The 13909-nt window shown below is 40.2% G+C and overlaps 1 protein-coding gene across 2 annotated transcripts in view; it reads left to right on the forward strand.

Moving 5' to 3' along the window:
* Positions 1-567: 567 nt before the first annotated feature.
* The window catches only part of Srek1 (splicing regulatory glutamic acid and lysine rich protein 1), a 38872-nt gene continuing 25530 nt past the window's right edge, over positions 568-13909 (forward strand). Inside the window, exons 1-2 of one of the 2 annotated variants that reach the window (XM_090331758.1) lie at positions 568-744; positions 11242-11375. In XM_090331758.1, coding sequence (XP_090187884.1) covers positions 584-744; positions 11242-11375 — 295 coding nt within the window. In that variant the 5' untranslated portion in view covers positions 568-583. Of the gene's footprint in view, positions 745-11241; positions 11376-13909 lie in introns of those variants that run through there. The other variant, XM_090331760.1, reaches the window with a different exon arrangement.

The raw sequence follows: 13909 nt of genomic DNA on the forward strand, positions 1-13909 counted from the left end.
ACCTGCAGTAACGAGTGAAGAGCTGCAGAGCCAAGCCTCCTTCGGAAACTCAACCGAAACCTCCGTTTCACAACGAGAACTCGCACGGTCGTTCACCTCGGGACACGGGCGACGGCTACAGGGGTCGGACGGGGCAGCCGCCATTGGGGGGGTCCGCTATTTATCTGCGGTGCTGGGGCGTCGTTCCTCTCCTGCACGTCAGGCATCCAGAGCGGGAAGAGCTGGGTTTCCAGGGCGGGGAGGAGCCCAGGAGAAGGACGCAGTGGGAGGGCCGTCCTCTGAGACTCACGGAGAGGAACCGGAGCCACTGTCACCACCGCGACGCCGGGAGCCCGCCGGGCCTGAGGGAGTGGAGGCCGCAGCATCGCGAGACTTTCCGGTTGCCCGGGCGACGCTTCCGGCTGGCGCGCGTGCGCGCAGCCGGGGGAGCAGGCGAGTTGTGAAACACGGGCTAGACTTGCCCGGCGCCGAGAATTCGCCCGCGGGAGCGCGCTCGCGGCCGCGCGTAGTTTGCTTTCGCGGCTCGGTCGCTGACGCGTCGTAGACGTTAGGAAGCGCGAAGGCCGGCGGCCGCGGGCTCGGGATGAACAGCGGCGGAGGCTTCGGCTTGGGTTTAGGCTTCGGCCTTATCCCCACGGCGGTTATACAGGTGACAAATCTGTCGTCGGCGGTGACCAGCGAGCAGATGCGGACGCTCTTTTCTTTCCTAGGAGAAATCGAGGAGCTGCGGCTCTACCCCCCCGAGTGAGTGCCGGGGCTCGGCTGGGGGAGGGGCGCGGCGCCATAGAGACCCGGCGGGGGCGGGGGGGGGCGCGGGCGGGGGCGCGGGCGGGGGCGCCGGTCACGTGACTGCCAGGCTCGCCGCGGAGCCCATCTTTGATGAGGGCAGCGGGACCTCGGCCCTGGTTCCCCGGGTTCTGGCTTTGCGGGGGAGAGGGGGGTCAACCTCGGCACCGAATCCTCGGGCGGGCCGTGGCGCGGCTTCCTTTCCCGAGCCTCCGGGGCCTGCGGCCGCCACTGCCTAGCGTTTGCCCCACGGTGCCCGGCGGGTTCCCCCGCCCCCCGAATTTAAGATGGCCGCAGGTGGGTCGGAATGGTCCTCATGGCCAGCGCCTGACTGGGAACGTTCTTCTGCCCCGTGAAACTGGCCGGGCCCCCAGGGTCCCGTTGTTCTGTGCCCGCGGGAAGCCCTGAGCCAGTGGCCGGGGCCCTGTCGGGGTGGTTTTTGTTCTCCAAGGGTATATTGGAGAGTTAGCATCTTGTAGGTGTATCCGACCCCCAGCACGTCATTAAAAATCACGTGAAGTCACACTTAGGGCCGCCCTTGAAATTTTCCTCTATGGCGGACAGACAGACCCGAACCTTTCTATATAAAACACATAGTGATATATGATAAGCTATCGTATGCATAAACGTTAACGGTATGTAGAATCGTGCGTAAATAACAGTAAAGATGTAGAATCAATGATGTAAATATATGTGTACAAGATCGTCCCTGCCCTATTCTTTTTCTTTTTCTTTTTTTTTTTTGATGCCGGTTTGGGGGCTTGAACCCAAGGCCTCATGCTCTTCGTTGTGCATTTTTGCTCATGGATGGCGTCCTACCATCTGAGCTATGCCTCCATCTCGAAACTTGGCTGGTTCATTGGAGATTCATTCCTGACTAGGCGTCCTTCAATCCACAGCCCTCTCGAGCTCAGCCTACTGAGGAGCTAGGATTACGGGCATGAGCCATTGGCTCCCCTCTTGCATACATACTTGTAAATCCAGAGTAACTGCCTTTCACAGATTGTGGATATTTCCTAGTAGTGTATGTTGAAGTGCTAAATTTTGCCTCCATAGTATCATCTAATGAGAAATCAGAAGTTTCTGGTCTTAAAGATTCTTGCAAAAACATTTTTTTTTTTAAGAAAGCCTCTTAAAATATTAAGATACATGGTTTTTTTGTTATGTCAAAATCCTTTGCAAGGAAGGGTAAGTAGTAAATCAGGATTACATTCTTTTGGGAAAAATTGCTTTTGATTTGGCTTATGGGGATGCATAAAGTCCTATTTTTCTTTATTTTCAACCTGCAGTAGTGCTAAAGATTAATAAGATTCATTTGAATATTCAAATTTACTTAAAAAGTTTTCCCCAGTTTTGTTTTGGAGTACTGAATGCCTACAGAAAAGATGAAATAATTCGTTGACTGTTCATCAGTGTTGTCTTCACATGCATTCCTTTATTCTTTTTGCCACAGTTGACTATTAGAATTTCCCAGTTTTTAAAATTTTAATCTAATGCATCATCAGAGACCACCTGTGACGTTTAATTTCTTAAGTCTGTGACAGATAGCTCCCCTTCACTCTCATCTTTTGGATCTGTCATGGCATTGACATTTTGAATCCTAGTTCATTTTGTCTAATACGTCTCAAACCTGTTTCTTCGTAAGATTCAAGTAATATCATTTGACAAAACCCTGCATAAACATGGGTGTACATTTTGGTTAATGAGCTATGGCATTAGAATTAAAAACTTTTGAAGATGCTTTCAACCATTTTGTAATGTAGAATGTTTCTTTTCTCTTCTTTTTTTGCTAGTCCTGGGGCTTGAACTCAGGGTCTGGGAACTGTCCTCGGACACTTTTTGCTCAAGGCTAGCACCCTGTCACTTGAGCCACAGCGTCATTCTGGCCTTGTCTGAGTATGTTGTACCAAGGAATCAAAGCCAGGGCTTCATGCATGCTAGGCGAGCACTCTACCACTAGGATACGCTCTCAGCCCTAGAATGTTTCTTAGTAACTGAAAAATATCTTTAATAAAGCTTTTATTAAAATGGATTTTTTATATCATATTTCAAATGTCAGATAAGTATTCAAGAATGGGATCTCCATATGCAATCACTGGCACATAAATTTAAGAACAATTAAAATTAAGCTGAGAGTTTATATGTCATAAATACATACCCATGTGTATAATATAACGTATGTCTATAGATTCTATCATCGATTTTTATGTCTCTGTAGAATAACTGAAAAATATTTGAGGAGGTGTTACATACTGCAATTATTGGAGCCAGTCAATAAGATATTCTGTACATGAACTCTTGTATATGAATGTTGGAATTCGGGGTCTTTTTTTTTTTTTTTTTTTTTTGCCAGTCCTGGGCTTAAGCTCAGGGCCTGAGCACTATCCTTGGACTAGAACTCTACCACTTGAGCCTCAGCACCACTTCTGGCTTTTTTTTCTATATATGTGGTACCAAGGAGTCGAACCCGGGTCTTCATGCATGCTAGGCAAGCACTTTAACCACTAGGCCAAACTCCTGGCCCTGGAATACAGGGTCTTATAATTAGAAAAAATTTATCATAGTATATATATATATATTTTTTTTTTTTTTAAGACAGGGCCTTGGTATGTAGAGCAGTCTGGCTTCCACCTCAGGATACTCTTGCTTTATCCTCAGAGTGCTAGTATTACTGCTGATGTTATGCTCAGCCCCACATATTCTCCATTACCAAACAAAATACCATTGTGTGGTTGAAATCTGGGTCTGAGTGTCCATAATTAAATGTTACCACTTGGAAGGTAAGAGCTTGGAGTTATCTTCTCCTATCTTCTTCAGGGCTAGTTTTGAATACAATTCACTGTCTCTTACTAAAACAAAAATTACTATTTGAAAACTTAAAAGTCAAAGTGAATAAAAAGCTCTTTGCTTATTTAGTTCATTAGAATGGAACTATGGGCTTCCATAGCAAAACTGTAGCATAAATATAACACACATAGACTGGGAGCATGGCCGAGTGGTAGAGTGCTTGCCTAGCATGCATATTAAGCCTTTGGTTTGATTCCTTGGTACCACACACATAGAAAAGGCCAGAGGTGGAACTGTGGCTCAAGTGGTAGAGTGCTAGTATTGACAAATCCCAAGGACAGTGCCCAGCCCCTGAGTTTAAGCCCCAGGACAGGCAAAAATTAAAATAATAAAAAAATATATATACACACAGACAAACACACACACACACTAAAATCCTTAATTTTCCTCTCTGTAAATTCAGTACTGTATCCTTGTACAGTGATGTTGACCTGCTTTATTAACTGATTTTCTTTTCTGTGAGGTTGCCATTACCTGGTTATTATACTGAGTATCTGGGTCTTGGTAACCTTTAGATCAGGCTGGTGTTTAAGCTGAGGGTTTCTGGATCTTTGCCTCTTCAGTAGTTTGGAATTGTACCCCCCCCCTCACCCCCACATGCTTCTCATTTCTAACATGGAAGGTTTTACTAATTTGTTGTTTCCCCTGTTGGTTTCTTACTTCTCTGGTCTTCAGAGTACTTAAAACAATGTAGAACTATCTATCAATTTTATATTTACTCAATTAAAAATATAATTACTGTTACTGTGTTAGTGACTTTTTGTTGCTCTGGCAAAGTACCTGAGAGAAACAGCTTAAGACAGAAAAGATTTATTTTGGTTATTTAAAGGTTTCACTTCATGGTCTGCTGGCTCTGTTGCTTTTAAGGCTTGTGTCAAGGCAGAAACACCCTGTTGGAAGATCATTGTTGGAGGAAAGCTGATTAAGGCACCCAGGAGGTAGTGAGACTGGAGTAAGGGTCCTGTTCTCTGGAAAGATTAGCGACTTAATTGGTGGAGCTGCTTTCTACCTTCTCAGTAGGAACTCATGAATGGATTAAGCCTTTCTAAATTTATAACCCTCTGATCCATACTTCTTAACAGGTTTTTGGATCATGCCACCAACTGAGAGTCAACCTTTTGGTACTTAATATGCAGATTCAAGAATGATTTTTATGGAAAGTAGAGATAAACATCTATGATCCTCCTATTTTATCTCACCTCCCCCCACCCCCAGGGTATTGAAACTTGAGCTTTGAAGAAATATGGAATTTCCATACAAAAAGGGGTTGGGGCAGGAAAACCTGATTTTCTAGATGGAATAGCAGATACAAAGAACCAGATTGTTGGTTTGAGTTCCTCTTGAGGACTGGCTTTCTAAATTATAATTAATTGAAGTTTTGAGTATTTAGATGAAGCAAGAACAGAAGAGTTACTTTGAAGCAACTTAAAGGTCACTGGCAGCTTTTGAGGAAGACTTAATGAACAGTTGAAGTTGGATTAATAAGGGTGGTAGGTTAGAAACTATTGTAATCTAAATGAGAAATGTTTCAGTCTTGAACTCTTAAAACATTGATAATAGGAAAAATAATTTAGCAGGTTTTTGGGAGATAGTTTCAGCAAGACTTACTGACCAATTGATGAGGAAAATGGGAAGTCAAGGCTGGTTAACATTTTAAATTGACAGGTTTTGTTTTGTTTTATTTTATTTATTTATTTATTTATTTATTTATTTATTTATTTATTTCGCCAGTCCAGGGCTTGAGCTCAGAGCCTGAGCACTGTCCTTGGACTTTCTCAAGGCTAGCACTCTACCACTTGAGCCTCAGCACCGCTTCCGGCTTTTTTCTACGTATGTGGTACCAAGGAATCGAACCCGGGTCTTCGTGCATGCTAGGCAAGCACTTTAACCGCTAGGCCAAACTCCCAGCCCAGATTGACAGGTTTTAAAACAACCAGAACCTTTTTGATAAAACAGATTTTTTTCTTAAACTGAATTGATAGGGTTGGGAATAGTAGAGATTCATTTGAGGAGCTAAAACGCACCCCCATTCTGAAACAGCCATCTGTTGTTTATGTAAACTGTGAGTGACCCAAAAGTGCACATAAATTAGAAAAACAGAATTGTGGTGCCATTAAGTCCCAGGAACTGACCTGTCTGTGTTAAAATTAATCAGAACTCCTGTAAATTCAAGGGATGGCATTTGTTTCCTAGAACCATAAAACTACCCTCAGACAGCTAATTAGGACTCTACTGGCATGGGAATCTCCCTTAGCTCCCACTGCCTTGAACTGTCCCTAACCCCTACCTTATCTCACTCCAATAACTGATTGCTGTGTTAATGTAAATCTAGTGTTTGCCTTTAAAAGCCCTGTAGAAAAGCTGTTCAGGGCTTCCTCCTAGGCTCTGGGAAGCCCAAGCTGCAGCCCGCCTGAATAAAGCCTTGCTTTTGCATTTTGGACGTCTGACTCTCAGTGGTCTCTTGGTGGTCGTCTTGAGACTTGGGCATAACACATTGGGGTACTCTGAGCTGAAGCTGATAAATCTGCTTACTGTGGCAGGTCAAAAGTAAATCAATGGCTCTTAAAACTTCTACAGAAGACACATGTTCTGCTCATGTGTAATTGAAAAAAAAAATGATTTCCATGGATGAAACTTAAGTTGGAGGAAAAGAAAAATCAAATTTACCATATACTTAAAAGGCAGTTTGGAGCTCTTTGGCAAACATCAGTAATGACTGTTAAAGCAGTGACAACCATAATTCAGCTAGGAGAAATGTGATGCAATCTTTCAGAGGAAGTGTAGTGAAGGAGGATGGTGACTGTATTTTGGTTTTAATGTGTTATTGTAAGAAATGAGAGGCGAACAACTGATAAGGGTTCAGGACTTTTTTGGGGGACAGATCTGCTGTGCTGCTCCAGGAATGACCGCAGCAGCAGTGGACAGGTGTGGGCAGAACTGAAACAGAATTTTAGGAGCAGTCACGGGGGGGGTCACATTACATGCATAGACAACGGAAATTGTGGGAGAGTCAGCTCTGAGAAGGAGATGTTACACAGGCTGTGGAAACTGAGGGGAGGGTCTCCTGAGGAGTGTAATAAGAGTGTTGTAACTGGGCTAGGAATTTATACATCACACAGGGAAACCAGTACAGCATTAGGGAAAACTGGTAGGAATGCAGGGACTTTTCAGGATAGTGAAAGCTGACCTCATCTTTTTTAATGTATAGGTCTAAAAAATAAGGGGCAGAGAGTGGAGTAGATAGCCTCCTGCTTCCTGCTGGTTAGGGGCATCAGGTTTGTTTGTTTTTCTTTTTGGCCTGTTCTTGGGCTTTCCTCAAGGCTGGGGCTCTACCACTTGAGCCACAGCACCACTTCCAGCTTTTTGTGTGTACATGGTACCGAGGAATTGAACCTGGGTCTTCATGCATGTTAGGCAAGCACTCTACCACTAGGCAAACTCCTGGCCTAGGGGGCGTCAGGATTTTAAGGGTAAAAGGTGGAGATGTTGTCTGGTCCCGGAGAAGGTAGCAGCTACAGTTTCTTGGTGGTTAACACACAAACACACACACACACACACACACACACACACACACACACACACGCTTGGATGAAATCTGGAGGAATTCTTACAAGACAGGGGCAGAATAATAAGAAAAGAAAAAAAATTATTAGAAGGCTTACAAACAGCAGAAGGGAGGTTAGCCATCTCTTCAGGGCAGAAAAGAAAAAAATGGATGACTTGGCTAGTTCCTGTCTCCTGCATTCCAGGCAGTCCTGAAGTTGGTGGATCATATCCCTATAAACTCCTGACTGAGTAACATCTGGCAAACTGTGTAGGGGAGAGCATGGTGGACTGGTTAAAAATAACCACTCAGAAGCTGGGGCTGTATTGGAGTTGTTAAGGGCCCAGTGGGAGGCTTTGATCATTTCCCAGACTACAGGGCTGTTAGAGTGTGGAATAGCAGTAAGAGACAGTAGATTCAAGTTCCTGCCCAGTTAAGATAGACAGATATTAACATTAGATAGCCAGGCTTATGAACTATTTTCTTTTGACCTCCCAGCTCTGATTAATTTTGAAAGGGCAAGTACAAAGTGACTCCTTTTAGGATCTGTCACCATCCGCTCTTGTCTGTGCCGTTTTTTCCAACTGCCAGGATTAGTTCTGTCCTGGTGGGTCTAGATGTTTTTGCTCATTGTTGGGATGGCATGTCCCATTTGGCATTTGAGTCCCTTTGGAGGGGGAGTGACTGATGGATTAAATGAGAATTTTTTTATTTTCGTTTTTTGCCAATAGCCCCCTTTTCAATTGAAGCAACAGGGAGATCAATAGAAAGAGGGTTTTTTTTTTTTGTTTGTTTGGTTTTTTTTTGGCCAGTCCTGGGCTTGAGCTCAGGGCCTGAGCACTGTCCTTGGACTTTCTCAAGGCTAGAACTCTACCACTTGAGCCTCAGCACCACTTCTGGCTTTTTCTATATATGTGGTACCAAGGAATCGAACCTGGGTCTTCGTGCATGCTAGGCAAGCACTATAACCACTAGGCCAAACTCCTGGCCTGGATATAGAAAGAGTTTTTAAGCAGGGCTTATGTGGAATTTACTAAGAATAAAAGTTAAGTTTGACCAGTAAATATTTATAAAAAGTTATTTTTCCCTCGATGGGGATCAAATAAGTCTGTAATAACAAAACTCCAAAGGGGTAATGACTGGGTACTGTTGGCTCATGCCTGTAATCCTAGCTCCTCAGGAGGCTGAGATCTGAGGATCACATTTCAAAGCCAGCCCAGACACAAAAGACCCCCTTATCTTCAATTAACCACCAGAAAACCAGAAATGGTGCTATGGCTCAAGTGGTAGAGCCATAGCCTTGAGCTGAAGAGCTCAGGGCCAGGCTCTGAGTTCAAGCCTCATGACCAACCCCCCCCCCCAAAAAAAAAAAAAAAAAAGTCATGATGAGAGTTTTGAAACAGCAGCTGATTGAACAATCTAAATTTTAACTGCATATAGCACTTTAGGCTATTAATTAAAATTGAAACCATTGTCAACTCTGTATCCAAAGCAGTTATACACTTAGGAAGCATATTAGATACATTTTCTTAGGAAACAGACACATTAGACCTTTGTTTGCACCCAAATCTGATGAGCTTCTTTGTGGTTTGAGTTTAAAACTGCCCAAAACTTCTTTTGGCCTGTGGAGCCAGTTAAGTCTTGATTATCTTAGAACTGCACAATGGCCCTCCTCAGCTCAGTTTACCCCGAGCAGTATGGCTCTGGGTAGCCTAACAAAAAATTTTCTAGGTTTTTATACCAATTCAAACTGTTCTTCCTCTCTGCCAAGGAGTTAGGCTCATATTCTAAGTATAATTGATTACCAGGGGGGCTGTCACCTCTTTTTTGTCGTAATAGTTATGATTGAAGTCAAAAAGCAAATTTTAGGAAATATCAGTACTAAAGGAAATTTTCTAGCATTTCAGTGGCAAAAGACATTTTTGCCCATTGCATATTAGAATCGTGGTCAATGCTAGAAAAACAGGCCAACACCAGACAAAATATGAGACAAAACTCAAAATGCAGTTGTTGTTCTGAATGTGCTATATTATTTCTCCTCTTTTTTGTTGCTGTTTGGTTAATCTCATACTGTATCTGACTACCTGATATATTGTATATACATTTATTTATTTGAAATAGTAAAGGGAAGGGGGGAAAACAAGATGATGGGGGGTGAGGGGAAGGAGAGAAATAGGGACAAAAACATAAGAAAGGGTATTAATGTGTGAGAAGTAATTCACCTACTATCTGGCGAAAGTAACTGTAACCACTCTCTCTACACATTACCCCAACAATAAAAAAAATGAAATTAAAAAAAAAAACTCAAGATGCAAACCTTTCACTAACATAATTTAACAGAATCTCTACACTTAGACAAACATTGACTGAGAATAAAATGAAAAGGGAGAAGAGCCATGCATGAAGCCAGTGAGCACAAGAAGACCATGAGACTGTTAAAACACCGAACAGCAGGAAGTGGAACTATGTCCCAAGTAGTAGAGTGCTAGTCTTGAGCAATAAAGCTCAAGAACAGAGACCCAGGTCCTGACTTCAATCCCAAAGATGAGCCAAAAAATTTTTTTTTACTATGCTTGATTAGTTGAATGATTAAGGTTGCATGAGATTTGGGATTGGATCATTTGTTTAAATTCTAACTTTGCCCTTTTATTAGCTCTGAGATTATGGTAATTTTTCTAGACTGATTTTGTAACCAAAGTATTTAGTACTGTTATTGTGCGAATCATGTATGATTTCTTGTGATCTTTTCTTTTTGAGTATGAAAAATCTTGATGCTTCCAATGATTGCAGCTTTTTGTTATCACACACACACACACAGAGAGGTTAGCTCTTTTTCTTTCTAAACGATAATTCTGGACTTTAATAAAATATAGTAAGTTAACAAAATGACCATCCAATGGTATATATATTTTTTAATTTTTATTTTATTTTTTTATTGTAATTAGTAAAAGGGTTACATGATATTTGCCAGATAAAAGGTGCATTAATTCACATATATTGATACCCTTTCACATGTCTTGGTCCCCATTTCCCTCACCCCCACCCCCATCCTTCATCTTGTTTTCCCCCCTTCCCTATCAAATTTCAAATAACCAAATACAAATAAATTCAATATATCAGATAACAAAGTGAGATACTATAACAATATGAGATAACCAAGGGACAACAAAGGAGATGAGAGACAACATAGTACATTAAGGACAACAATCATTTGTTGTATGGCTTTTGTTTCAATATTGATAGATGTAAAAGCTCTTCATTTGTTTTGTGTCTCATCCTTTTTTAGTTTGTCTGGCTAGAATTTCTAGAATAAATTGGATTAGAGTCTTCACCATTTTATATTACAAATTTGTGAAATTTTGGTTTGTAAAGATCTTTTGTGTAGAAAATTACATTTCTATCCTGAATCATCTGGCATATACAAAAAGCTTTAATTTAATTTCATATTATTTGATTGTTTCAAAAGTACTATGAATTAAATTTTTTTAAAAATCGGTGCTTGGATGAAACCATGACTTTATATGCTACCAGTGAACAACAATACCCTAATCCCTTTTTTAGTGATTTCAGTGAAGGATTGAAATGGTTACAAAATTTGTAGTCTTGAGATTGGAGCTTATAAGAGATAATGCCTATTTACGATGACACACTGTTTGAACACTTGGGTTGTATAAGGTTGTTTTTTAATTTTTACCTGGATTAAGGACTGATTTTTTAGATTTTGTATATTAAAACTGTAGGCCTTGTTGAGTTGTTACATATAATCCATACTTAGATAAGGTGAGAGAAAATCATGAGTTTGAGACCAGCCTTGGTAAATTTGAGGCTGTATTTCAACCAGGACTCCCAGATTGTGTATGTATCTGTGCCAGATAGCTGTTTTATTAGACAAGTCATTGTTAAATAACTAGGTTTTGTCATTTAATGTCTAAGTGATCCCTAGCAGCAAAAGTGTCACAAGTTTTGGTTAGTTAAGATTATGTAGAAATTGTAAGGAAGAAATTTTAAGTGGAAGTAACAAGACCAAATGTTAATTAATCTTTGTTTTTCTTTTTATCTTGCAGCAACACACCTCTTGCTTTTTCCTCCAAAGTATGTTATATTAAGTTTCGTGACCCATCAAGTGTTGGTGTGGCCCAGCATCTAACTAACACGGTTTTTATTGATAGAGCTCTGATAGTTGTTCCTTGTGCAGAAGGTTGGTATCTTGAATGTTTTTTTCCCTATTGTTTAAACTCTGTCTTATCTATTGCTACAGCCTCATGGCTTTTCTAGAAATGGTCACGTGAAGTACACTATACTTGGGGTCTGTGGGTGTATGTATGCACACATTTGTGTGCACATGGTGCACTCATGTTCTTTTATGTGTACACATCCACACTCAAATAAGAAATTTGGAGAAGGAAAGAATATTTGCTTAATAGAAAATTAAAGTGGTTAATTTATTACTTGTATACGTGATTTTATAACTTAACATTTAAAATATTCTTACACTGGTTTCTCTAGTTTGCTTTGGCTTTCTGTAGTCAGTTTGTGGATTACGAAGAGTCTTTTGAAATTCAAAAATATTTCACTCTATACACCCCTGTGTATGGTATTAATATCATGAGTAAGACAGTATACACATTTTGCCAACTTAGTGCTGAGATATTTATATTCATTAGAAAAATATTCCCAGTTTACACTTTTCGGTACTTTTAAATGTAATTTACCTTAATTGTTCCTGTGACTCAGTTGTTTCATCTTCAGTGTAACTGTTATGCAGCTGGAACTTTTTCCTTTTATTGGCTTTTTTGGGGGAAATAAATTGAAAGAAAAAAATTCATTCTTCAAAGTCTCCATCAAAGAAAATAGTTATCCAAGATAGGAACAGGGTCAGGGGTCTTACAGATAGTTATTAAATTTTATTCCTTAAACTGCTTTAATAATTATTGCTGGCTATTCTTTTTTTTTTTTTTTTTGCCAGTCCTGGGCTTGAGCTCAGGGCCTGAGCACTGTCCTTGGACTTTCTCAAGGCTAGAGCTCTACCACTTGAGCCTCAGCACCACTTCCGGCTTTTTTTTTTTTTCTATGTATGTGGTACCAAGGAATCGAACCCGGGTCTTCATGCATGCTAGGCAAGCACTTTAACCACTAGGCCAAATTTCCGGCCCTATTGCTGGCTATTCTTGCCTATAATCCAAGTTACTCAGGAATCTGAGATCTGAGGGTCATGGTTTGAAGTCAGCCTAGGCAGAAAAGCCATGAAACTATAATCTCTAGTTAACCACCAAAAAAGCCAGAAATGGAGCTGTGGCTCAAGTGGTAGAGCTCTAGCCTTGAGTGAAAAGGCTCAGGGACAGTGCCCAGCCCATGAATTGGTAACCCCCCCCCCCACAAAAAAAAAAAAGAACTAATTGTTGCTAATCCTTTTTAGTGACTTCTTTTTACAGAACCATTCACATATAATAGACTTGCTGAATTTTGACATTTCTGGTTTGTAATTAACTAGAGCACTGACTGGCATGTGTACGTAGACTTTAGAATTATTAATAAATTTAAATGTACTGTCAAATAGATATTTTCTGCCAGATGATAGTAACTATTTACAATAGAAACATTTATAGACTTTCATAGGTAATTTAAAAAACTTGTTATGAGGTTAGTACTGAAGAATTGTAGGGTATTCCTGAAGCAGTTTGATACTTGATTCAGAATGTCTCTTCTGGGATGTCAAAAGCATAGTCAAATACAATGAGTACGAGGCTGGTAATTTTGAAGTTCCAGAATAAGATCCTTCATTTGGGGTTAGAGTAGGTAGGGACTGTGCATGGATAAAAGTTAATTTTATGTTTAATAACTGCTTATCTGGTACTCTGTAAGGGTACAGAAAGTCCAAAGTTGGAAATTGAGGTGGGAAAGGAGCTAGTGTTTAATTCTATATACTTTATACTGAAAATTAGTACTAAGAAACTACTCAAAAGAAAACAAGTCAATTTATAAAACTGAAATATTATATAAAAATTGTGCCACCAGTAGCATAGGATCTATATTATGTTAGGTCATTACTGACAAATTGGAAAGAGTGAGGAACTGGATATCATTGTTAGAACCTTTCTATATTCCCATAGAATAATTCATATACTAGAGAAGCTGTATTTTGTTATAAATGGTCAAGGTTATTGGACTACAGAGCCTGTAGAGGTCTCTTTTACTTAATAGGGATGGATAAATGGACATTTAGTTATAAATTTAGACGTATTTTTAATACTACTATTTTAAGACAAATTTTAATAAATTGCACTTTAAGTAACTAAAAATATCAGAATACTAACCAGTAAAATAACTGGTATGAAAAACATTCAGATACATATTTTCATTAGTTATTTAAATACAATGGAGATGAATTTATGGAACTTGAAGATTTTACAGCTATTAAAAGTGATTAAGTATTTCTGTGCCAGTATAGAAATAATGCATTCTTACACCAAAAGATGGTCGCAAAGGCAGCTTGAAATAAAGCAGTGAGAAAGCTTTAGGGAGATATACTGTAGTGCTTATAGCAACCTCTGCACTTACCATTAACTATGTTCTTCCATTCAGAAATAATATGATGTAGATGAGAAAAATTGTAGAAAAATTAGCAAAAAGTCTTTTCAGTTTTCTTCAATTTGCTGATTTTAGGTTAGATGGGATAATGTGTTTGGTGTTATTATATTAACAAGTTCACAGCTATTAAGCAGTAGCTATTGT

The sequence above is a fragment of the Megascapheus bottae genome, chromosome 4, assembly GCF_031878675.1.
Source record: "Megascapheus bottae isolate mThoBot1 chromosome 4, mThoBot2.hap1, whole genome shotgun sequence".
Classification (NCBI taxonomy): domain Eukaryota; kingdom Metazoa; phylum Chordata; class Mammalia; order Rodentia; family Geomyidae; genus Megascapheus; species Megascapheus bottae.